The 26,470-nt window shown below is 47.2% G+C and overlaps 2 protein-coding genes across 2 annotated transcripts in view; both read right to left on the reverse strand.

The window, feature by feature from the left end:
• SCOC (short coiled-coil protein) overlaps positions 1–26,470 on the reverse strand; it is a 107,826-nt gene that overhangs the window by 13,806 nt on the left and 67,550 nt on the right. The gene's annotated exons all lie outside the window — the stretch shown is intronic.
• Positions 18,713–19,530, reverse strand: LOC142501689 (uncharacterized). Its single transcript, XM_075611959.1, has one exon. The coding sequence runs from the start codon at positions 19,451–19,453 to the stop codon at positions 18,713–18,715; it is 741 nt and encodes a 246-aa protein (XP_075468074.1). The 5' UTR covers positions 19,454–19,530.

Here is a 26,470-nt window from a genome sequence, read left to right on the forward strand (position 1 = left end):
TATGGGAGTGGTCACATGCTCTGACTCCATGATTAGTGATGTCAGAGTTGTGCCAGCCCCCAGAGGATACATAAGGCACAGCACTGCTCAAAAAGTTAGATCATCAGTGGAGTTCAGTAGAGTTGGTAGTAGATATGAGACAAGGAGCAAGTCGGAGTACAGACTTGGGAGGAGACAGCTCATAAGACTGTGACCAGGGACCTGGCACAGGGAATATCTCCCTAAGGGGAGATAGGGAATCCACCAATTTGGGAAAGGACACCTTTCAAAGGGAAGTGCGGTGAACATGAGCGGCTGAGTACAACCGCTGTGAGGGGCAGCTGGCCCGCCGCAAGTCAATAAAGATGATCTTGTTAACTCATACCCTCGTGTGTAAGTGTGGAGTGATTACACAGAGGGGTGCACCACAGAGGAGTTCCTCACCAGGACCATCCACAAGCGGACGCTGGGATCCTGATGAGGTGGAGGCGCTGCACTGGATATAGGTAGGACTCAAGCACACTACCTCAGCTGCCTGTCTGGGTTGGCAATCCCCACACAACATCATGCGGGAGACTCAGGAGTCCTGTTGCCAACAGGTGCACCACCAGACACTACACTGTAATGGGGACTGGTTAGACCACAGGGGCCAATGCGAGATTGGGTGGGTCAGGCTAGGCCAGAAAATCCGTTACATATATAAATATATATATAAGTTCTTGAGTATTAGGTGATACCTTTTTTATTGGACTAACAATTTATGTCATAGGACAAGCTTTCGAGAGTTATCCTCTCTTCTTCAGATCAAGCAATACTGATATACAAAGGATTCAATGGCTAAAACAATGTACAGAGAGGGAAAAAAACCCAGATATTTACTGTAGATTAGGTAGGGTGTTAAATGTGTTTGAAGCCAGGGGACAGTGTCAAAGAAAGGTGGGGAGGGGGAGGGATACTGTGGGGGAGAGAGAAAGTGTGGATAAGAATAGAGGGAAGCAGGATAATTACAAGCAATTTTGATAGGGTGTGAGAAAACCCATGTCCGCATTAAGTCCTTTGGTTTTGGTGTCAAAGAGTCTTATCATTCTGAGTTCAAATGTTTTCCGTTCTTGGGTGCTTTTAAACATTCCATTGAGGATTTTGATTTTTAGATCATTTATGGAATGATCTGGTTGTGAGAAGTGATGTCCCACAGGTGAGCTGTATCTTCCTTCTTCGTGATGGAGTATAGAGTGTCTGTGCATATTCATTCTTCCTTGTAGTTTTTGTCTGGTTTCCCCAATGTAGCAATCTTGGTCACATTTGTTGCATTGAATCATATACACTATATTCCTGGATGTGCAGCTGTATGATCCTTTAACATTGAATGTTCTATGGTTGTGAGTGGCTGTGGGATCTTGGCAAATATGTTTGCAGAGTTTGCAGCGTTTGTTGTTGCACGGTTTTGTGCGATTATCCATGTCTTTAAAATCATTGTGAAGTTTTCTGCTGACTAATTTCTGTTTGAGATTTGGTGGTTGTCGGAATGCAAGAATGGGAGGTTTGGGAAAGATTTCTTTTAATGTCGCATCCTCTGTCAGCATGGGTTGCAGATCTTTGATTATTTTTCGTATACCCTCTAGGGTAGGGTTGTATGTGGTCACTAGTGGTATGCGTGTGGTAGGTTCTTTCTGTCTGTATTGTAGCATGTGTTCTCGTGGGGCTTTTATTGCAGATGTAATAGTTTTGTCAATGGTCTTTGGTTTGTATCCCTTCTGTCTGAACGATTCGGTCAGGGTTGTGAGATGCCTGTTTCTGTCTTCAGTGTCAGAGCATATGCGGTGGTATCTTATAGCCTGGCTGTGTATGATAACTTGTTTTGTATGAGTGGGATGGAAGCTGGAGTTGATAATATACAGGCTTTTATATAATGAAAAATGCATATCATACATATAACTTACCTCGGTACAACAGGCATCTAAACAAGATGGAAGATTTCAGTGAGCACCGTCATTATAGAAGCAAACTTGCTCCGAAACAACTGCTGAGACTCATAATGGGGTGCCCCTAACAAACCATACACCACTCTTGTTGGAGGTCTTCTCACTCTTTGACTCTGACGAGTCTCTTCTCCAGCGTATTCTTGGTTGGAGAGGCTTCCATCGGCTTGAGGCCCTGGCCCTCTCATAAGGTGTGACTCTTGGTTACATTGTCTCTTTTGGGTGTAAAACTGTGACTCTGGGTCCAGAGGCCGACTTGTTGAGGCCACTGGAAATGGTACCTGACTGACAGGACCATTGCCCGACTCTTCCCTTGGTGCTTCCCACCAGTTTCTGTTGGTACAGCAGGGCCCCGCTTTTCGGCGATCCGCTTATCCGGCGGCACCGAGAAGGGGGCCGCCATCTTTGAATCAGAGTTGCGCATGCGCAGAACGGGCGGTTGTGCCCAGTGCGCATGCGCAGACCGTTGTCTGCGCGCGCAGACCGTAGGCCGCGCATGCGCAGAACGGCGAAAAACACCGTTCTGTCCATGCAAAATCACTGAAAATCGCCGGATCCACTTTCCGGCGATTTTCACTATACGGCAGGCCCCTGGAACGGAACCCGCCGTATTCCCGGGGCCCTGCTGTATTTGAAGAAGTACCTTCCATTGGATCCTGGTTCTCTTCCATTAAAGCTTCCAGGATCCTGTTGAAATCTTCCTATTCCATTGAAGATATTATGGGCGATGGTTCAGTATCACTTCCCCCTACTTGAGGAATTGGAAGCAAATTATTTCGGTGCCAAACCTTTACCCGGCCCTCCGAATCCTTGATGTGGTAGATGGGAAGCACAGGCATCTGTGACTCCACCATCGGTCAGCTAACTTTTGCTTCCCTGGTACTCCCATGTTCCGCAGGATGACCATGTCTCCAGGCTGAAGTTCCCGATATTGTACCTTACAATCATACCGCCGTTTGTTATTTCGATTCAGCTTAATGGTGGCTTCTTCCGTCAAGTAATACGCTCTATGGAGGTTATCTTGAAGTCTTGTTACATACTTATAGTGGGTCATGTTTGGTACCCTGTCGGTGGACACTCTAGCCGGCTATCCACTGGTAGTCTGGCCTCTCTTCCGAACATCATAATGTATGGTGTGAACCCAGTGGACTCATGCCTCGTGCAATTGTAGGCATATACAAAATGCTCTACATGCTTGCTCCAACCGGCCTCAGAGTCCCGTAGTGTGCCTAACATGTCCACTAGGGTCCGGTTGAAGCACTCTGGAAGGGCATCTACTTCAGGATGGTAGGGAGTCGTGCGAGACTTCTCGATATTAAGCAGCTTCAGGCGCTCTTTGATCAGCTTGCTCTCAATGTCCCTCCCTTGATCAGAGTGCATGCGATTGAGTAGCCTGTAATGTCCGAAGTACTTCTCCCACAGTATCTTAGCTACCGTGAAGGCTTTTTGGTCCTTGGTGGGGAACGTGTTGGCGTACCGGGTATAATGATCCATTATCACAAGAACATTCCTGATACCCCTCAAGTCTTGTTCGATACATAGAAAGTCCATACAGACTAGGTCCATGGGACCAGAGTTTTTCAGGTGGTTTTCAAGGGAGACCAGGCAAAATACACCTTTATACCGGGATCTTATCATTGAGCAAAGCCAATAAGTCAAATAAATTGTAATTTATTGCATAGAAACAGGCAAACACACATTGAATTACAATAGACAGAAAAAGATACACTTACTGGGGGTCTGGGGTTGACATACTGACTTTCCTAGTTGAAATAAAGTCTTTAAAACAGTCCAGTGCGGAAGTGGGGACTTAGAGAAAACATTCCGGTTTAAAAAGTCCTGCAGCCTTTTTCCTTGCAATCGCAGCAAGGCATCTCTGGGTCCGACCCGACCCGTTCTTGCCCTTATGGGAAATTGGACTTCCGGAATCTTGGCACAAGCATTGAATCCCTTTGAATCACTGGGAAACCCCTCTCTTATGAATCTCTGGGGAATCTGCCAAATCTGAGCTAGGTCAGAGTTTTTAAAACCTCTGGTATTCATTCCCAGAAACCCTGCAGCCCAATAAAAAAAAACCTTAGCAAATCCCCTAGCAACCAATTTGAGGCGAGCAGACGGGGTTTCCCAAACACCTGAGTGTTCCCAGGGTCCGGAAAAATATTCTTCTCTGCCCCTTTGCCCCCAACGGTGCGAGGCTCTACTCTGTCTGGGCTAGGCCACATGGACCCTTTGAGCTGAGGATGTGGGTGCCTCACTTAGCCGTTCTTGCTAATAAATGGTTCACACCTCTAGCCATCTGGTGTCCCTTTCATCTAGGACCAAGGGTTAGACCCACCGGCACAAACACCCAGGTGGCTAGGAGAGGGAAGACCCTGCTTTGTTTCATGGACACAGTATATAACATTTGAAAACATACCAGCTTTAATAACCTATACTTTTCTATTCTTTATTAAAATGTGCAAAGTTTATTTGGGGTGTTAGAGTGAAACCTATAACGGTGTTTTTTCTCACACTTGTCATATCTCTGACCCTCAATAGATAAACTTCTTATTTTAATAAAAACCTGCTCAGCCTTATCTTAATAAAACCCTCTCAGTTTGTAACCCTCTTTCCCCACGCCTCAGGGAAACCGCGGGCGATTACGCGTGCTGCTAGTACCTACCTGTATATGCTCACAGGAGGCCTTAGCTTCTGGGAGCCTGGGATAAGCACACTCGCTCTTAGTGCAGGGCCTCCACCTATGAGGGATCTCAGCGTTGGCAGGATAACTCCTCATAGGACCCAATACAATCAGTAAAAACAATATCACACCAGATAGATATATATATATATATATATATATATATATATAACTCTGTTTTACTGTAACAGTATATAGCATATATCACAACAATACAATACAGGCAGGTCCGGTAATGCGGCGGGTTCTGTTCCATGGTTCCGCCGCAAAGCGAAAATCGCTGCAAAGCAGAACAAAGATTTCTGGCATCTGCGTATGCGCAGACCGGCAATTTTCCCTTCTGCACATGCGCAACCTCCGTTCTGTGCAAGCGCGACAACCGTACTGCGCATGTGCGATCTCCACCCCCCCGTTCTGCACATGCGCGACCTAGGCAGCCCCCGATCAACGTATGTGCAGACATGGGGGCCCCCTTCCCGGTACCACTGTATGAGCGGAACGCCGAAAAGCGGGCTGCCGAAAAGCGGGGCCCTACTGTACACCAATAACACAACACCCTGTGTGGTTCCCCCAAAGTACTGAGGGTGCCTAGGGCACCTATAACCCCTGTGTCTGCACAAGCAATCCCACCAAAGTGTGAGGTAGCACGACCCCCCTGTGATGTGTAGGTGCACGTTGGTACCTTCCTGGTCACGGGCCCGACCAGGGGATAATGAGAGGAGGATAAATCAAATCCCACGCAGCCAGGCCTCCAACACAACTCTCCTCACACCTTAACCAGGGCGCGGTCCGCGGGGAAGTCTCCAGCCTAAGGATTCCTTTTATCTGCTGCCACGTGCAACTCTGGTTCCAGGCCGCTGTCCGGCGTGTGGACATCCGTCCACGGCGCAGTTGTGCTGCTGCAGCTCTAATGGGAGAGTCCCTACCTGGGGCATTCCCTACAATACTTCGCTCACAGTGCAGGGGCTATCTGGGGCCTAGGGGGCAAGGTCTGGCCTAGTCTAAGAAGCCGACTGCTCCCTGAACACTACCTTCCTCCTTGCTGCCTCCGTCAGAACTGCCCATGCTGTCTTCAGTCATGCAGAGGAGATCTGGATCTCCAAAATGGCCGCTCACTCCCATTTGGCTGGGGCAGCCTATGTGACCAAACATGAGGCTTCTGGGAGTTGTTGCTCAGCTCCTTACATGCAGAGCCATTCCAAGATAGCCACCGCAACTTATCCCGATTCGACGGTGCAATGCAGGGGCGATGCAGAGGCAGCTCTCCCTCCTGTGGGCAGGTAAGGGGGGACACTGCTGCATATATATAACAAAAATGGCGACACACACAAGTAGATAGGGCCCTAAGGGCCGACGAAATGATTACCAGCACCAGAAACCATGTTTTTATTTATACATAACAGTGGTTTGCAGAAGTATTCACCCCTACCAATAATGTAGCAAGTTGTTGAATTACAAATAATGTATGTGTAACCGGTCTTCTCCCACCCTAATGGAGATCTCACTGTTACACTGTGTTGTGGTGCTCACCTGCAGGAATACAGAAGGCCCTGAGCTTCCGCCGATGTTAGTTGGGGATGAACAGGACAGGTTTTTGGTGATCCGTAGCTCTCATCTTCGTGGTGCAGCACCTCCAATTCCAATGGGCCTGTTAGAAATAGGAGCAGTCACCGCAGAATACTTCTTTCCCTCCCCCTGACAGACTGCAGCCTCATGCAGGAGTTTAAAAGCATAACTGGATCTTTATTGAACACTTTTCATCACAGTAACAGGGTATATCTCTGCTTACAACCCAACCCAGATGCATCACCTCTTTCCTGGGCAGGATAGCACTGAGCATCTTCAGCCATGAAGCGAGGTAGGAAATACCAGCCATGGTAATACCCCCTCAGTCTGTTCACAGCATGCCTTACAATACATTCTCTGTGGCCCTGGACTCAACCCCCAGGGCTTGAGGCCCCAAAGGTCTATCCCAATCTCTCACACTCCCTGGTGGAGTATGGTGTAGCTGCTCCCACTCCCCTGAGGGAGGGAAAGCCTGGAACCAGGTCCCTGGTCCAGGATAGAATAACACACACCCCACTCCCAGGTGGGAGAGGGTAAAGACACCTCTTTCACTGAGGAGTGAGAGAGACGGAAAACCACTACATTTTGCTGCAGCTCCTTTTTATTACCAGGGGAGGGGCCCTAGGTCTCAACCCCGTATGGGCAGTACCCAGGCCCTAAACCCCCCCCCCCCCACCCTGTCACTTAAGGGAGCTGCTTACTACAGCAAGGGCAGATTTAACCCCAACACTGCCTGCTCTGGTACCAGGATTTATGTGTTAGGCAGAGAAACTAGTAGCCAGGGGCTGCATGGCTACACATGCGTATTTTTTCACTCTAACTTTTTATACACTTAAATTGAACACTGTTATATGATGAAAAGGTTAAATGTCCGCAAAGGGAAAAAAACTGACATTTACTGGTTGCATACGTAGTCAGTCCCATAAAGAGGCAATCTATTCTTTTTTTCCCTATGTTTTTTTGGACCTCCTGCATCCGGAGATACTTACCTCCATAGGGGGTGCCCGTTACCGCTCTGCTTGGCTACCAGGTTTCATGTTATGGTGGCGTCTCACAGCTCCTGCGCCTTGCAGACCAATAGTAAGCTGTGACATCATCAGTTCTGGCTTCCTATTGGCCTGTGTGATGCGGGAGCTTTAAACTTTAAAACCCTGGTAACTAAGCAGAGCGGCTACTGGCACCTGCTACAGTGGTAAGTATCTCTAAAAGCAGGGGGTCCCCGGAGCTGAAATGAATGGGATTCAGCCCCGGAGACCCCCTGCTTAATTTCTGGAGAAAAATAAATAAAACATTTTTTAAAGGTGCTTGGATTACTCTTTTAAATCAGTACTTGGTAGAAGCACCTTTTGTAGCAAGTTCTGCTATGAGTTATTTTAGATAGGTCTCTTCTAGCTTTGCACAGTAGGATGGGGACATTTTTGCCCATTCTTCACGGGAAAATTGATCCAGTTCTGAGAAGTTTGTTGGGGATTGTCGATGGACTGCAATCTTCAAGTCTCGCCATAAATGTTCGATTCGATCCAAGTCAGGACTTTGACTAGGCCACTCATGAATATTAATTCTCTTCTTGTTCAACCCCTCCAGTGGGACTTTGACTTTATGCTACGGGTCATTGTCCAGATGAAATGTGAATTTCCTGTTCATCTCCATGGCAGTGGACACACTTATAGAAAAAAGAAATAGTTGCGCCAAACGTGTGTAAGTGGATTTTAGACTTTAGTCCCACACAAAGTGTTAACCTGCTGCCAGAGTCTCTATAGAGGTGATTCACAAACCTCTATGTTTAACAGTCTTAGGGAGCGGGGTGGATCCTCCGGCGCTTGTCTCCACTTGTGACTCCGGGGTACATGTAATATAGATGGAAAAAAGGGGGAAGGGGGTGAGCGGACACAATCAGAGGTATCAGGAGTGTAGTAACAAATATATGAATGTATATTTAAACACACTTACATGGGGATATAAGGTCTTCCGTAGTAGTAGGGAGGACTCTGGATATTACCTCAAAATATAGGAAAGAAAAGGGGACATAGTATAACACTGTTTAATAAACGAACAATATTAAAAGAGATTGGGAACTCACAAACGGCCAACAAAAAATGGCATAGGGAAGGGATATCTCCAGATTCCACAGACCGGCTTTTCAAGTCTTTGATCGTCTGTCTGCAATCTTCCCCAGTTGGTTTGCTGTTGTTTCAGGAGGGTTGGTAAACGGCAGCGGTAGGTCTTCCGGTACTCGTGCACAGATCGGTTGTCCTCACGCTTTGCACTCTCCTTGTCTCAGCTATCCGCCTTCCGCGCATGCGCATGCGCTCCGGTCGTAGTGCTGGGCAAACTGGGATTGAGTTTTTCCTTCTCTACGGTGACCTGACTTGTCCAAAGTTCGTCAGACGCGTTTCGCAAAATGCTTCCTCAGTGACGTTGATCATTGCGGGGTAGCAGCACCATTTATATCCTGAAACCTTTAGTCAGTCCAATCGGCTCATACTTCCTTATTTCTATTATGTATCCTTAAGAACGGCCTTATTGCAGTCACTGCTCTACATTGATGAACATATTAAATATACACTAGCTGAGAGACCCGGCGTTGCCCGAGATGTGAACCGTAAATGTTGTATGATAATGTGTATTGCAAAGTTTTAATGTCATGTGAATGTTATGTAATATTTGTGAAAAGTGTGTTTGTAAACCAACAACAGTAGAAAGCATATGTATATGAGTCGAATTTTGCTAAGTGTATGTTACTTGTTACGGTTGTTAGTTCATAAAATGTTATTGTTGGAAAGGCTTGGTGAAAGATGTTTATGTCCATTGTTGAGAGTAGTGTATTTCTGGTCAGCTTGAAGTGTGTGTTGTGTAAATGTTTGGTAAGAAAAGATGAGTGCAGTGTATTGAGTGTGTTTGTGGTTTGTAGAAGTTGTTATGACAATATTTAGAGGTGAGGCAAATGTAGGAAAGTGTATGTTCATTGTAAGACTTGTTTGTAAACCACATTTTTGGTAGTTCCACTTGGAGCAAAGATGTACAATTGTTGGGGGGATCCAACTCTAGAGCACGCAACATATAACTGGCCGTGGGAGAAACATGGTGATTGTAAGTTTATACCAGTACACTTGATTGACTGTCCTTGTGCTTTGTTGATGGTGATAGCAAAAGCTAGTTTGATGGGGAACTGGGGCCGTTTGAAAGTAAAAGGCATGTCTGTTGGAATGAGTGGAATGCGGGGGATGAAAACATCTTGGCCTTTGGCGTTGCCGGTTAAGATAGTAGCTTCAATTAGGTTGGGCATCAATGTTTTGATGCACAGTCTGGTTCCATTACAAAGGTTAGGTGTGTGTAGGTTGCGAAGGAGCATGATGGGTGATCCAACTTTCAGGCGAAGGTGATGTGGTGGCATTCCAGATGGTTACAGGGAGTGTAGGAATTCTGTTGGATAGTTCACGGCTTCATCGGTATCCACAACTGTATCGATTGAGTTGTATTGAGTAATAGTGTTTGGAAGAATATCTTGAATTTGATGATTTAGGTCATTGACAGAAGTATTTTTTGCTGCAAGGATGGCTCTTTCACAGAGCCACTGGTGGTTTGTGTAATTGCGTAATAGATTTGGATAGACGTGATGTATGAGCTCTTGAAGTGATGTCATCCTGTTACAAAAATGTGTGGGAAAAGAAATTTCACCTGATGTCGTCAGTAGGTAAAGTACCTTCACCAATTTGAAGAAGGGTGTCTGCAAAAAGTTGTTCATTTGAGTTGCCGAGAAGTTGGACTCGCATATTGGTTGTTAATGGGAAATGTTTGACATGTCGCCATAAAATAGAGGATTTGAGGCATGCATGAAGTTCGTCTGCTGGTGTGGATCATGGTATGACTGGAAGTGTTTGTCTGAAATCACCAGCTAAAAGAATGACAGCGCCACCCATTATTTGTTTATTGTTACGCAAGTCTGGCAAGGTTCTATTAAGGGCTTCAAGTGATTTTTTATGCGCCATGGTACATTCATCCCAAACAATAAGTTTGCAAATTTGAAGAACGCGTGCTTGGCCAGATGTTTTGGTAATATTACAGGTTGGGTTTTCTTCATGAGCAATATTTAGAGGTAATTTAAGAGCTGAGTGCACAGTTCTTCCTCCATCATAAGAGTGGCTGCAATGCCAGATGATGCTAGTGCAAGTGCAACATCATTGTGCATACTTATTTCTGCAAGGAGTAAATTTATGAGAAATGTTTTGCCTGTTCCACCTGGAGCATCAAGAAACAGTATTGCACCTTGTCCGTTGGTGATGTGCTCCATGATGTTGTCATAGGTGGTAAGTTGTTGTGCAATTAACATTGGTTTTCTTGTTGCAACATATTGTTGTAGAAGTGAAATATTGTATTGTTTTTCGCGCATAAGCTCTGTATTGAGTACATCGTGATGATTACGCTGTGGAGATTGTAGACCTAGTTGAAGTAGTGTTTTGTTATTGATAGATAGACATGTATCTTCTATCAATATGAGTACCTCGTTGAAAATCTCTGGTGAAAACTGAACATTGAGTGATGGATTGTCTCTGTGTGCTTTGGCAAGTATATCTTCACTCATGCTTTCTCGATATGTGTCCCATAGAGTGTTGGGGTTTGATGGGTTGCAGGTGGTAAGGATAATGGCAAAAAGGTTGCGAATTTTTCCTTGGCAGTGACTGTAATGCAGCTTCGGCTAATGTACTATTCCAGTGTTGATCATCCTCTAGTAAGCCAAGCTTTTGGCAAGTTTCTCGATAAGTCTGACACAGTTGACCGTTGACAGTTTTAAGAGCGTCAAATGAAGTTGGGCCTGGAACGGTATGAAGTAGCATTCTGAGAAAGAAGCATTCAGCGTTGTTTGGGTGAACTGTGTAGACACGCCCTAAGGTTTCACTTGCAAGGGCATCCGTCCCGGGAACAGCTATACCCTGCTTTCTTTTCTTGAACTGTTTTGTGGATGCATTCCAAGTGTAATATCGTGGCGTTTGCGGATAAAGCAATGTCCTTGCAAAAGAGTCGTGTTGACATAATTGAAAGAAGGCAGTTAAAGTTGTGTTTGGTGGTTGAGCAGTAAGTGCCTCTGCATTGTGAGGTGTGAAGTATACTCTCTGTCCATTTTCTAAATGAACAGTGAGGTGAACAACGGTTGGGTGTCTTATATATCTTCCCAGCTGGTAGAGTGTCACTTCGTCCCGGATGTGTTCATTTGTGATTCCGAAAATGGCCATGTCGCTTCCCTTGTTGACAGACTTGCAAATGTATTTAATAGATTTAACCGAATTACAGTATTCGACATTAATGTGTGCGTTATAAATTTTAGTTAGAAGTGGACAATATGGAACAACCCATTTGTTGTCGACTTGGATGTGTTTGTTGCCTCGAATAGTCATTGTTGCTGTGTATCTACCGTCTGTGGGAGCGTGTCTTCGATATTGAGGATATCCATCAACTCCATTTTGTGTGTCTGCAATGAATGGTTTTGGGAATTTTTTGGTGCATTTACCGTCTTTCATACATGGTGCATGAATATTAATGTTTCCACATGGGCCATGAATCATATTTTTTTTTTTTTACAACTTTGATTTTATTGGGTGAAATACATCTTACATGGTAACACCATCCATTGTCTACAGTGACATCACCGCATTTAGTACTTTCTTTTTTACATAATTAACCAAAAACTTGACCTACTGGACTTACAAGACGAACCGGGGGACAAGACACACTAACTATGTAGTAGGGAGGGGAGGGGGGGAAGGGAGGGGGGGGGGGTGGTAGGGCTCGGAAGGGTGTTCCACCTATCATCTTCCGTTCGGGCGCCGTGCGTGTATTTTAGTGTAGACCTCTTTCTCCGAGAACATTGACCCACTCTCTCCTGCTGTTACCTCTTTGGCTGCCTCTTACACTAGGGGCCTATTCTGCCCTGGATCCCGCTCCTTCTTTGGGTTCTCTGTCTCTATGTTGTCGTGGATCCCTTTCATTACCGGAGAACGCATTTACCGCCTATTATTGCAGGATTGTGGTGATATCTATTCCCGGGATGTCTGTCTGTGCCAGCCAGGGCTCCCAGACTTTTAGAAAATTTGAGCCGGTGTCGTTAACCAAACTCGTCAACTGTTCCATCCGGCAGACAAACCAAATTCTATTTCTAATCTTGGGGATAATTGGAATCTCTGGTTGTTTCCATACTGCTGCAATCTCGCATCTGGTGGCTGTAGCTAGATGTGTGATCAATTTATGTGTGGCATTAGATAGCCCCTTGACTCGTCTGCCCAATAGGAACAGCCACGGGTCTAAGGGGATTTCCACTTCTAGCAGTCTCTGAAGCCAATCTTTAATCTCCTCCCAAAGCGGGTTTACCTTCGTACAAGACCACAGCATATGGAATAAGTCCGCTCTCTCTCCGCACTGCTTGGGGCAGAGCGGAGAGTAGCCTTTGACAAATTTAGATAATTTAGCGGGCGTGTAATACCACCTCATCAGGACTTTATATGCGTTCTCCTTTAATGTGGTGCAGATGGAGCTTTTGGCCGCCATCTGCAGGATCTTATCCCAGTCTTCGTCTTCTAATGTCTCTCCCATATCTGCTTCCCACTGTCTCATGTAGGCATGTTTGGGTTGGTCGTCCGTCTTCGGGCACACTACTTCCCTGTACATTCTAGATGTTAGTCCCCTTGTGTCCGTATCTCTTGAACAGAGCTGCTCAAAATTTGTTCTCCGAGGCCGAGTTGGGGCTTCATTGTAGAAGGCCCTGATCTGGAGGTATCTAAAGAATTCAGTGTTTGGTAAATTGTTCTCCTCTTTAATGTGATCAAATGTTTTTATATGTTGCCTGCCCTCCAGATCTTTTAGGCGGAGATACCCTGCTTGAATCCATTTTGAGAAAATGGAGCTATCCATACCTGGAGCAAAGTTTGGGTTCCCCCATACGGGAGTCATCAGAGAGTTCAGGGATGTGAGATGGCACTTGAACTTAACCGCGTCCCAGACTTTCAAGGAGCTGACCATGGTCTGCAGCGGAGTCCGCATAACGGCCCGACTTTTTTTGGGCAACCAAATTAGGTTCCTAATATCTATTGGTGTGCAGCATGTTTTTTCTAGTGCTACCCACCTCCGAAGGTTCGGGTCTGTGTGCCACTGCACAATCTGGCTCAGTTGGGCTGCTTTGTAGTAGGCGAACAAGCATGGCACCCCCAACCCTCCTCTTAAGGTCGGCCTCCTCAAGATCGCTTTGTTAATTCGTGGGTTTTTCTTATTCCAGATAAACTTTGTTATTAAGGACTGAAGCGAGAGGATATCTTCTTGTATCAGGGGGATCGGGAGGGCCTGGAAAAGGTACAGCACTCGTGGCAGGAGATTCATCCTCACACTATGAATACGGCCTATCCACGAGATACTGTACTCCGCCCATCTCCGGAGATCCTCACGGAGAGTCCGAAACAACCTGGGATAATTTGCTTTATATAAAGCCTTATATTCTTTCGTGATATATACCCCTAAATACTTAATCATAGAGGGTTGCCATTTAAAATTAAAATTAAGTCCAATTAGTTTTTCTACTGGTTTGGGTAAATTTATATTGAGGGCTTCCGATTTGGCCTGATTAATTTTGAACCCAGAAATTTGTTTAAAGGTCCCCAGAATTGAGAAGACGTTGGGCAGGGAGGTGAGAGGCTGTGATAATGTCAGGATCACATCATCTGCGTAGAGCGCCACTTTGTGTGACTGCCCTTTTACAGCTATGCCCGCAATATCCGGGTTGTTTCTGATATGTGCCGCCAAGGGTTCCACGCAGAGGGCGAACAACAAAGGGGACAGCGGGCATCCCTGGCGTGTGCCACTCTTAATTTGAAATTGCTCTGATGGGAATCCCTGGTGTCTCACCCTTGCCGTTGGCCCCTCGTAGAGGGCCATGATGGCCTCCAAGAGGCGTCCCTCAAAGCCAAATGCCCCAAGCGTCCCTCTCAAATAGGGCCAATCGATTCGATCGAAGGCTTTCTCCGCGTCCAGACTTAGTACCATTGACGGGATATTCTGTTTCTGTGCCAAATCCACCAAATCTATTATCCGTCTGGTATTGTCCGCCGCTTGCCTTCCTCCGATGAACCCCACCTGATCTGGATGAACTAACCTGGGAAGGACGATACCCACTCTATTAGCTAGTAATTTGGAGAAAATTTTTACATCCGTATTAATCAGCGAGATGGGCCGGTAGCTCTTACAGTCTGCCGGGTCCTTACCAGGTTTATGGATCAGGGAGATTGACGCCTGAAGCATCTGAGCTGGGAACGAGGCCCCGTGTAGTATAGATTTAAATAGCTTCAATAGATGTGGGGCTAAAATTTTCAGGTATTTTTTATAGTATAAGTTGGAGAAGCCATCTGGACCGGGCGCTTTGGCAGGCTTAAGTGACTTTACAACTACCGTTAACTCTTCTAAAGAGAAGTCCGTCTGTAACGCTTCTTTCTCCACCCTGCTCAAGGTCGGTAATTTGGCTTCTTTTAAGAATTCCCCGAGATTATCCCTCGTCTTTTGATTGTGTATGACCTTACCCCCATCGTATAGCGTCTCGTAGTAGCTTTTGAACTCTGCCACGATCCGCTTAGGATTAGAAGTAAGCTCACCCCCTTGTGTGCGAATAGTTTGTATATGATAATTCGGAATTTTGTTTTGAAGTCGATTTGCTAATAGGGTGTCCGGCTTGTTCGCTTTCTCAAAGTACCTACGTCTGGACCAACTCATCTCCTTTTCTGCCCGGGAGGCCAGTTTTATATTCAACTGCTGTTTGGTTTCTGCCAAAGCACGCAGTGTGTCCTGATTCCTAGATACTTTGTGCGCCTTGGATAGGGTCGCTAGTTTGTCTTGTAGGACTTTTATCTGTTTCTCCTGATCCCTCCGGCGCCTAGCAGCTAGACACATGAGGGAGCCTCTGAGAGTCGCCTTGTGGGCTTCCCATAGGGTGGTGTCGGAAGAAACACTCCCCACGTTCTCAGTGAAGAAATCCTTAATCCTCTCACCAATTTCTCTCTGCAAGTTTGGGATTTTTAGTAACAGCTCGTTTAGCCTCCAGTTTGCTCCAGGTCTGTCTAGTAAGTTTAGAGTGCACCGCAGCTCGATAGGTGCGTGGTCGGACCACGAAATATCGTGGATCCCTGTGTGGGAGACCACTGGGACCAGTCTGTTTGATACTAGGAAGTAGTCCAGCCTGCTGTATCTGTTATGGGGGTGGGAGAAGAAGGTATAATCTCTACTTTGGGGATGCTGTTCTCGCCATATATCTACCAATTGGCAATCCTTCAATCCCTGCATGATTTGCCGAATATCTAGCTTAGGGGGGAGACTAGCGGCCGTGCACCGGTCTAACTTGGGATTCAGTGTCCTGTTGAAATCGCCCTCTATGATCATGTTTCCCTTGGCTACCTTTTGGAGTTTTCGGAAGAAAAGGGAAAATAAATCAGTTGATGTTTCACAGGGTGCGTATACTGATGCTAATGTAAGCGGTTTCCCGTGGATTGATCCCACCAGAATTAGAAATCTGCCCTCTTTATCTGCCACCTTTTTCTCAACTGTGAAATCTATCCTATTGTGTATGGCTATCGCTACCCCTCTCTTTTTCACTTGGGCGGATGCCAAATGTACTACCCGGAAATCTTTGTCTAAAAATTTTGGGTAGCTGCCCCTAGAAAAGTGTGTCTCTTGGAGAAAGAGGAGGTCGGCTTTGAGTCGTTTGTAATCCCTGAGAGCTAGCTTGCGCTTCGCCGGACCGTTAAACCCCTTAACGTTGTGAGAGATACACCGGACCTCGTTATTCATAGTACTTTATTTGTGACCCGATTCCGTCGGTGTCTTCCTGAGCCATTCTGAGTCCTCTAGATGGCGTGGGGATCCCGATCCCTGTCTCTTTTAATCCGTCGCCGCCTTTCTTCTGCGCCCTGCCAGGGGAGTAGGGTATGTGGTGGGGGAAAGTGGTACAGAGGGAAAACACATCAGGGGGGACAACGAGAAGACAACAACACAAATACATGTAAACAAACAGAACCATGGTATCGGCTCTAGGACTTCCCTGTCCCACAGCCCATCCCATTGCCTTCAATAAACACACAAACAGTACCCTGGAGGTCCCAGAGGGCCCCAGGGTAAATGCCCGGAAGTAAATCCTTCCATCTGGACCCTCCTCCCTCCCTGTCCAGCACCATAGTCCCTCTTGCGGACCATGGGATTCTGGGACTTTAACAGGGGCGCGGGCTGGGCCCAACTCCCTGTTGTGGAAGCACATGCCTGCGGGCAGGGTTGGTGACAGACTCCCGACCACCCGCCGGCTACTGCTAAACATCCTCGCGCAGCCACCTCCTCCCCCAACTGGGTCTGATTTCAGGCGACCCTTAAATCCCTTAACCTACATGTCTAGTTGTGTCTATTAGTATCTAAGCCTAACTGCCGTGCTCTGGCCTGATTGTAAAGTCTGGGGACGCACGGAGCCGAACCCCCCCCGCACCCCTGGACCTCCTTCTATTCTGCTTGTGGCCCCCCCTGCTTCCTCCACTGGCCTGTCCTCTCCCTTGCTTGCCTCTGCCTAGGTGGCCGCTAGATTCCCTCTTCCTGCCTTGTGTACTAGGCCTCCCTCTCCTTCACCCCTCCCCCCCCCCTGCTTCCTGGGTATCTCGCGCTCTTGTCGCGCCCTTCCCACTCTGTTCTGGGGCTGCTCCGGTGTGACAGCCTTCACTGCCCGGCACTCCTTCACGCTGATTAGCTGACTCCCCTCCGTGTCCACTGGGCGGCCGTACCCCTCCCCGGCAGTGGAGCTCGCGTGCCTCCGCCGGGGGGAGCTGGGACCCGGCCCGTGACGCACTTCCGGTGGGACAGCCCCTCTGCCGGAACCTGTCGGGCGACGCAGCAGTGGGTCGGCAGATGGGAGCCAGACGAGGGCGGAGACGGTCGCAGCCGGGGGCGGGCGCACTCTGCCTACGAGACTGCCTCGACAACACAGCCGCCGCCATGATGCTTGCCGCGCTGAGAGCCGGGACCCGACTCGTGTGCACTTCCGGTGGGACAGCCTCTCCGCCGGGTATCCGGGACTCCGCGGCGCCGCCGGCACCTGTCAAGTGAAGCAGCAGTGGGTTGGCAGATGGGGGCCGGACGAGGGCGGAGACAGTCGCAGCCGGAGGCGGGCGCACTCTGATCATCAGTCTGTCCCGCCAAAACAGCCGCCGCCATGATACTTGCCGCGCTTTCTCCCCTTCTTTGCCAGGTAAGGCTAGTAACGCCATTTTGGGGGGTTTTCTTCGCCATTGCGGGGTTTGTTGCAGGTGGGTGTATTCACTCCCTCTGGTCTCCTTGGGCACCTTCTGAGGTCGAGGTGGGCCTTAGAACAGCATTCATCAGTGGGGGTACAATTAGCAACTTAACATGGAACTTATATAACTTGAACTGTGATTTGCGGCGTCTTGTATGATGTTACTAAGCGTCTGTATCCGCTCTGTCTTTGCGCCGCTCCGCTGTTTTGGGCACTTTTTCCCATTCAGCCGGGCGCGGGGGACGCGCCTCCGGGGTCCCCGGGCCTGTGGTTGCAGCTGTTATGCCCAGCTTTTTGAGGAATGCGGCCCCCTCTGAGTGGTGTTTAATGGTGTGGGAGCGGCCGTTTCTTATCACCACCAGGGCGAAAGGGAAAGCCCAGCGATAGCGGACGTCTGCGTCACGTAGGGCTCTTGTGATGGGGAATAGCGTCCTCCGACTCGCCAGGGTAAGAGGGGAGAGATCCTGGAAAATCGCCATGGTGATTCCCTCATAGGTTACCGCCGGCATAGCCCGTGTAATCTTACAGATCTCCTCCTTTGTTCTGTAATGGTGCAGGCGGAGGATCACGTCCCGGGGAGGGTTGTTGGGCATTGGGCGCGAACGCAGGGCGCGATGGCAGCGATCCATTGTTAGCTCAGCCTCCGTTTTGCCTGGCAATATGCTGCTCATCCATCTATTGAGCAGGGCCTCGGGATCTAGGATCTCCTCGGGTATCCCCCGTATGCGCAGGTTATTGCGCCTGTCGCGATTCTCGCTGTCCTCTTGCCTGTCCTCGAGCTCCGCTACTCTGCGCTCCAGGTCCCCCATCCGTGTATTTGTTTCCCGATGGCCCCGGGAGCTTTCCTCCATTTTTTCTTCAAGCTCGCTCGTGCGGGTGCCGATCTGTAGCATGTCTTTGCGGAGACTCTCCACTTCCTCCCTGAAGAACGACTTTAAATCTACTAGCAACCGAGCTATTTCTTTCTTTATTATCCCTGTCTGTTCTGTCCCCTCCATCTCTGGTGCCGAGTCTGAGTCTGTACCTGCAGGGATCTCCTCTGGCCTTGCTTTGCTTCCCCCTGTGAAGTATGATCGCACATCCGTTTTTCGTTTATTTTTCTGCCTTGTTGTGGCCATAATTCCTCAAAAGTGATATGTGACTGTTCCGCAGAGGTTCACACTCGTGGTGCTATTCTTGAAACTAGGGTAACTGCGCCGAGAATGTCTTTTATTAGCTAATTTGTGCCGGTGGGTATTGGAGCTGCTGCACTACACTTCCATCCACATACCCGTAGCCACGCCTCCTCCCATGAATCATATTTTTGGTGACTATTGCAAATAGTATTGGGTCTTCTTCTGGATTTGGCAACTCTGCTGAGATAACGTTATCGATGTCTATGGCATGTAGCTTTTCTTTGAGCCATATAAGAATATGAGCATGTGGAAGACCTCTTTTCTGCCACTCTATCGAGTACATCCAGCATCGTGTTTGTCCAAAGATATAACTCTTAGTGATGATGTGAATTAATGTGATTAGTTTTTGTCGAAATACTCTGGCGATTAAGTCGTGTCGATCGCTGTGTGCCTGTCCATCCCCAAGTTCTTGTTTTATTTCTGGCCAAGCTGGATTACATGTAAATGTAATAAAAAAGTCTGGTCGTCCATATGCTCGAACATATGCCATAGCGTCTTGAGCATATTCGTGCATGTGTCGAGGACTTCCTGTGAATGTTGCTGGTAGAATTAACATTTTGCCTATGTTGTCAACGTGACCATCGTTGCCAACAGCATCCCTGAGATGTATGTATTGATCAACGCAAAGTTGTTTTTGATGTAAACGTATGTATAGAAGACGCTCACTTTCAATTTTTGCATACATGTCAACAATAAACTGATGAAAGAGTTGGCGACAATGTAAAATGTGGTTTTGCAATGCATCTCGTATCATTAATCTATATGCGTAGAAGTCCATAGCGGAGACAGTTTTTTTTTGTGTTTGCTTGGGAAGCTGGGTCTACTTGCATGATAGCCATCGTCACCGTTCCAAAGTATGAGAGGGTATTGAAGTGCATCATATGAGCGATGTGTTTCACAAATGCGTGTGAGTGAATGAGCGCGTCACTGAAGAATTATGTCCCGTGTATTAAATTGTTCCCCTGCTATAACAATAGCGACTTCGTTGATTTGTGCTGCATTAAAGCGACGTTCATGTTGACCCACTGGTGTTTTGTCCGCTCTGATAATGACTTTATTGTCATCAGTTGGCATGCGTTCAAGTGATGTTTTGAATGTGTTAATGAGATGGTTGTGTTCATGTAACATCTTTTGTAAGGAGATGACAATATCACGTCTTGTATCGGGTATCCAATGGCATCGTTGATCAGCTTGTTGTTGTTCATCACCCATGAAGTAAATTTGCAAGAATTGTGGATCTTGTTCTGGTAATGGGAGCAGAGAGCCGGCCCTGTGGTAAACTTGACCTTGTACTTTGAAAGTAATTTTAAATCCTATTTGTTCCACTATAGATGTAGCACCAAAGGATGTCATTTGGAAACAGGAGTTGTATTTGCGTATGTTTTGGAGAAAATGTTTTGATTCTGAAGTTGTTCCTGACATGTATGAAAGAAGTGAATTTGGGGGTGAGTGTAGAGGTGGTAGCTGAATTTTGCCATTGCTGCAGCACATTCCAGCTGATTCCTTGTGAAATTTCTTTGCTTGACAGTAGCGACATATAGTGTCAATGTGTCCAATGTTGACCTTTGGATGTTGCTGGTATAGTATGTGTGGATTATATAGGAGAGCAGCGCGTAGCAAAGTGTAATGTGTTGAATGCGTTAATGTACTATGTTTGTGTTGTTGCTGTTGTAGTGTGTCGGTTGTTGTATTTTGTTGTGATTTTGATGTGCGCTGTATTGTTCTGAGTTTAGCAAGGCGTGCTTCATGCTGTTGTGGAGTCTCCGTGGCTCTTGATGTTGTATATCGTAGTCGCATTTTTGCCAGGCATGTTTCATGTTCTTCTGGTGTCTCTGCGGCTCGTGATGTTGTAGCACGTATTTTTTTTTTTGCAAGGCGTGCCTCATGGTGTTGTGTAGGGTCTGCTGGTCGTGATTTTGTAGCACGTTGTTGTTGTTTTGCAAGGCGTGCCTCATGGTGTTGTGTAGGCTCTGCGGGTCGTGATTTTGTAGCACGTTGTTGTTGTTTTGCAAGGCGTGCCTCATGGTGTTGTGTAGTCTCTGTGGCTCGTGATGTTTTTGCACGTTGTTGGTCTTTTGCAAGGCGTGCCTCATGTTGTTGTGTAGTCTCTGTGGCTCGTGATGTTTTTGCACGTTGTTGGTCTTTTGCAAGGCGTGCCTCATGCTGTTGTGTAGTTTCTGTGGCTCTTGATGTTCTAGCTCGTAGTCGCATTTTTGCCAGGCGTGTTTAATGTTCTTCTGGTGTCTCTGCAGCTCGTGATGTTGTAGCACGTTGTTTTTTTTTGGTGAAGGCGTGGCTCATGGTGTTGTGTAGTCTCTGTGGCTGGTGATGTTGTATCACGTTGTTGTGCGTCATGTTGTTCTGGTGTATGTGCGGCTGCTGATGTTGTAGTATGTTGTTGGTCTTTAGCAAGGCGTGGCTCATGGTCTTGTGTAGTCTGTGTGACTGGTGATGTAGTGTTTGTGTGTCGGTGTTTTTGTTGGTGTTGTTGTCGTTGTGTTGCTCTTCTGACTCTGGCTCCGTCTCTTTGTAGTGCAAGGCGTGTTTGGCGCTGTACTGTTTGATTAGCAGGTGATGTTGTGTGTGTGTGTCGAGGAAGTGGTGTGTTAGGATGCTGTGTGTTTCTTTGTCCCTTTGATGTAGTTGGTGTCTGTGTAGCATATGGAAGTAGTGTGTGATGTTGTTGTGTGCTTTGTGTTGGTGTTGATGTTGTGTTTGTGAGTATTTGTTGAAGAGCTATTGTGTCATGTGTTGTGAGTTGTGTGTTTTGATTGTGTGCGGGCATTTTGAATTGTGTCAAGTGTGTGTGCATACTGTGAGGTCGTACACATCCTGGATGTGTGTGTGTGCGTGTGGCGTGTAGTGTCAGGGTGTGTATGTTTTGTTTTGCAATGTTGTTTTTTGGGAGGCATGTTTTGTGTTGGGAAGATGTGTTGTTTTTGTTGAGTTTTTGATGTGCGGTATTGTAGGTGGTGTAGAGGTGTTGTGTGTGTGACTTGTGCTGTGTTGTGGAAAGTAGGCGTGGAGTGTGATGTTAGTGAAGTGTTTCAGTGCATGTGTGCTTAGTATACTTCCTGATGTTGTTGTGTGAAGGTTCAATAGGATCCAATAGTTGCGTTCTGTGTACAGCGTTCACGTGTGGAGGTGTTCAAAGCATCAGGCGGTGGTCTGTGAAAGGGTTGTAAATGGGTTAAGGGTGACAATCTTGAGGGGTCTTTTGTGCTTGTTGTGTGGTGTGTGTGTGTGGGTGTGTGTTTGAGTGTTTTGTGAATGTTGGTTGTGTGTGTGGCTGAATAGTGTGTGTATGGGTGTTGTGTGTGCTTGTTGGTTGTGTGTGTGGTGGGTGGGTGGATGAGTGAGTATGGGGTAGGTGGGTGAGTGTGTGTGTGGGTGAATAATGTGTGTTGTGTGTGATTGTTGCTTGTGTGTGTGGTGTGTGGGTGGATGAGTGAGTGTGGGGTTGGTGGGTGAGTGAGTGTCGGGTGTGTAGGTGAGTGAGGGTGGGTGAGTGTGGTGTGTGTGAGTGTGTGTGTGGCTGAATAGTGTGTGTATGTGTGTTGTTTGTGATTATTGCTTGTGTGTGGTGTGTGTGGCTGAGTGTGGGGTGCATGGATGGATGAGTGAGTGTGTTATTGGTGGGTGAGTGTGTGGTGTGTGGGTGAGTGTGTGGATGAGTTACACTACACCTACACGTTCCTGATAGAGAAGCCCTCTCTGCCTACACTACACCTACACGTTCCTGATAGAGAAGCTGGGGTGGTGAGGGCTAGGGGACTGTTTTGAGGTGGCTGGCTAAGGTAGTGTTTGGGAGGGGGGGGGCGTGCGGGCTACGGGAGTGTTTGGGGGTGTGGTGGGCGGGCTACGGGTGTGTTTTGGGGGGGGTAGGGGGGGCTATGGGAGTGTTTGGGGGGGGGTGCCGGGCGGCCTATGGGACTGTTTGTTGGGGGGGGGGGGTGCCGGGCGGGCTACGGGAGTGTTTGGGGGGGGTCCGGGTGGGCTACGGGAGTGTTTGGGGGGGGGTCCGGCAGCCTATGGTAGTGTTTGTGGGGGGGGGGGTCCGGGTGGGCTACGGGAGTGTTTTTGGGGGGGTTTGGCCGGGCGGTCTACGGGACTGTGTGGGGTGGTTCGTGCGTGATCCAGGAGGTCTTGCGGCGTACACTGAAACAGTGCTGCGGCAGCAGGGTGAAGTTGAGGTGTGTGGTCCCTGGAGGGGGGTTGTGGCGTCCAGCGGGAGGTGTTGTGATTGCGTGCTCGGTGCGGCTTTGGTGGGGGTGATGGGGGGGGTGCCGGGCGGGCTACGGGAGTGTTTTTATTGGTAAGGGCGGGCTAGAGGAGTGCTTTGTCCGTACGGTGGTGGATGCGGGCCCTCCTGCGGTAGGGGTTGCGCTCCACGTGCGTTGTTGTGATGCAGGCCCATTTGAGGTAGGGGTTGTGCTCCACGTGCGTGTTTTTGATGCGGCCCTCCTGCGGTAGGGGTTGCGCTCCATGTGTGTGTTTCAGATGGGTGCCCTCCGGAGGTAGGGGTTGTGGCGTCGTCAGTGCGTTTTGGTGTATTGTTGCGGTTGTGGGCAGGGGAGGGTGCACGGGAGGGGTTGCGCTCGACGGGAGTGCTTGTGGTCCACGGGAGTGTTTGTGATGCGGGCTACGGGAGCCTGTGTTGCGGGCTAGGGGAGGGTGTGTTGCGGGCTCCGGAGGGGGGACTGTGTTGTCCGGTGGTGTTGGTGAAAGTGAGTAGCAGAGTGTGTTGCGGGCTACTGGAGTCAGGTGTGGTGCTGTGTGGGGGAGGGGGGTTGCGGGCTAGGTTAGGGTGTGTTGCGGCCTCCGGAGGGGGGTTAGTGTGTTGCGTGCTAGTGGAGGAGATGCGGGCGTTGTCCGGTGGCGATGTTTGCTGGGGGGTGTGTGGTGTTTTTGGGGAGGAACGTGTTCTGTTGAGGTGAAGGGGAGGGGTGTTGGCAGGGTAGACAGGAGTGTGTGAGGGTGGTAGAGGGGCTGCGGTAGCGGCAGAGGTGTGGTGTGTTCGGTGGTGGTGTGCATTGTTGGGTGTGTGGTTGTTAATAGGGGGTGGCATGCATTGTTGGGTGTGTGGTTGTTAATAGGGGGTGGCCGTCGGTGTGCGCTCTGTGAGCGTGCGGTGTGTGGAGGTGATCGTGCGCTGTTGCAGTGGTGAAAACAATATATAGATAGGTAAGAGTGTGTACCTGCTTCCTTGTTTTGGTGGTATCAGACGGTGAGGGTTTTGTGGGTTGAGAGGTGAGAGCTGTGAAGCGTTGTCTCCCAGAGCAGTGAGGGTTAGATGCTGTGAAGCGTTCCCAAATCTCCCAGAGCTGTGAGGGTTAGGTGCTGTGAAGCGTTCCCAAAGCTCAGTGAGGGCTGGGAGAGTGTGGCAGTGGGGTTGGTGTGTTGGCCGCAGGCCAATGAGAGGTGTGCGGGGGCGGGCGTGGGGCCAAGGGAGCTATGTAATTGGGCTGAGGCCGTGGTGTCAGTGCCAATGAGAGGTGTGCGGGGGCGGGTGTGCCAGAGGAGCAATGTGATTGGCCTGAGGCGGATTGGCCTGAGGCGGAGTGACGGGCCAAAGGTCCAATGCGATTGGCCGTAGACACAGGGACCGTAGACACAGGGAGACACAGACAGACAGGCAACGACACATAGGACACTTTGAGAAATATATAGATAGATACATGGTAAAAATTATACATACATAGTAAAAATTTCCACTTAACTTCATATTAAAACATAATTTATATATTTAGCTTAAAATACATGTATACTCATACTATCTATCCTATTCTGTACATTCAGTATCAACGAATCCTCTTAAGTAAAACAATGTTGACTAAAATGTCTTAAAGTGCTTGGTTAAATAAATGCGGTGACTTCCATCTCTAAATTTAACCCTTTGGGTATTAATGTTTGGAGAGTGAAAATCCAAAATATTTCTCTTTTGGATATCTTTTGTATGAAGTCACCTCCCCTCCAATCTGCTTTAACCTGTTCTATGCCCCCAAATTTTAGACAAGCTGGATTCTTATTATGTGTGTTTTTATAATGATTTGACACGCTGTGAGTCTCTAAACCAATCGTAATGTTTCTAATGTGTTCTCCTATCCTTGTTTTTAATTTCCGGATTGTTCTCCCTACGTACTGTAAATTGCATCCGCACTGTAGGACATAAACTATCCCTTTACTGTTACATGTAATATTGGATTTAATATGATAATTAATTAATGAAACTGAACTGTTAAAAGATGTGATTTTTGTACCTAATTGTATATTATTCTTACACGCTTTACAGTTTAAACATTTCGTAAAACCTTTGGAAGCTTTATCCAGCCAACATTGGTTCTGCTTTTGGGGGAGATAACTAGGCACTAATTTTTGTTTTAAGTTCGGTGCTTTAGAGAAGATCACATCGGGTTTCTCACCTATTATTTCTTTTAGCCAATGATCTTGTTTCAGAATGTGCCAATGTTTTTTTAGAATGCCTTTAATTTGGTTTGCTTGTGTGCTAAATGTGGTTATGAATGGAATAAAAATTTTCCCAATATGATTCTCTGTATCTTTTTTCTTATATGTTAGCATGTCTGCTCTGTTTAACTTGCCTACTTTATCAATTGCTGTTTCTATTGTGGTTAGTTTATATTCTTTCTCTATGAATCTTTCCTTCATGGGCATAACCTGTCTCTCGTAATCTTCTTTTTTCATACAGTTACGTTTTAACCGTCTGAATTCCCCATATGGGACATTTTCAAGCCAATTCTTTTTATGGCAGCTATCGGCTTTAATAAAATTGTTACAATTAACTGATTTGAAATGTGTTCGAGTGTTGATATGATCTGATTCTATAAAAATTTCCAAATCTAAAAATTCTACTTTTAATGCGCTAATGTTATACGTAAAATTTAAATTAAAATTATTATGATTGATCGTGCTAAAAAATTCTTCTAGTGATGTAGAATCCCCTTTCCATATGATGATAATATCATCAATATACCGACGATAGAGCACCAGGCTTGTTCCCCAGATCTTGTTGGTCCAGATGACTTGGTCTTCCCACCACCCAAGGAAGAGATTCGCGTAACTGGTGCCCATCGCGGTTCCTCTTGTTTGCAGATAATAATCACCCCCAAACCAAAAGACATTGTGATTTAAAATAAACTTAATCCCCTCTATTATAAATTCTAATTGTGTTGGAGCCATTCCTGCATGTTTATTCAGGCAATATGTTGTGGCATCACAGCCCTGCACATGGTCTATGCAGGTATAGAGGGATGTTATGTCACAGGTGGCTAGTAGAAAGTCTGGTTGCCAGACCACCTTCTCTAAAAGTTGTATTACCTGGGTGGGGTCCTTTAGGTATGAGGGTAGTTTCTTCACTGAAGGTTGTAACAGTGTGTCTATATATGATGATAAATTTTGTGTTAATGAGCCAATTCCCGAAATTATAGGCCTACCTGGGGGTTTGGTTAGTGACTTGTGTAATTTCGGGAGGTAGTAAAAGACAGGCATTTTTGAATTCTCTGTCGTAATAAAATCGTATTCGTTTTTTAAAAGAATACCTTTCTTTAGACCAACGTCCAGCAGAATCTGCATCTCTTGTGTAAATATTGTATTTGGGTTGGATTTTAACTTTTTATATGTGGTTACATCTCCCAAAAGCCTCTCTGCTTCTCCTATGTAGTCTGTTGTGTCTAAAATGACTACTCCTCCCCCCTTATCTGCCTGTTTGATTACTATTTCTTTGTTCTCAGAGAGGTGGTCTAGAACTTCCCTTTCTTTCTTAGACAGATTTGGTCTT

The sequence above is a fragment of the Ascaphus truei genome, chromosome 1, assembly GCF_040206685.1.
Source record: "Ascaphus truei isolate aAscTru1 chromosome 1, aAscTru1.hap1, whole genome shotgun sequence".
Taxonomy (NCBI): Eukaryota; Metazoa; Chordata; class Amphibia; order Anura; family Ascaphidae; genus Ascaphus; species Ascaphus truei.

What these genes read in the sequence shown, in the direction of transcription:
- LOC142501689 (XM_075611959.1), bottom strand. Translation starts at nt 19,453, where the DNA reads ATGGACTTCTACGCATATAGATTAATGATACGAGATGCATTGCAAAAC.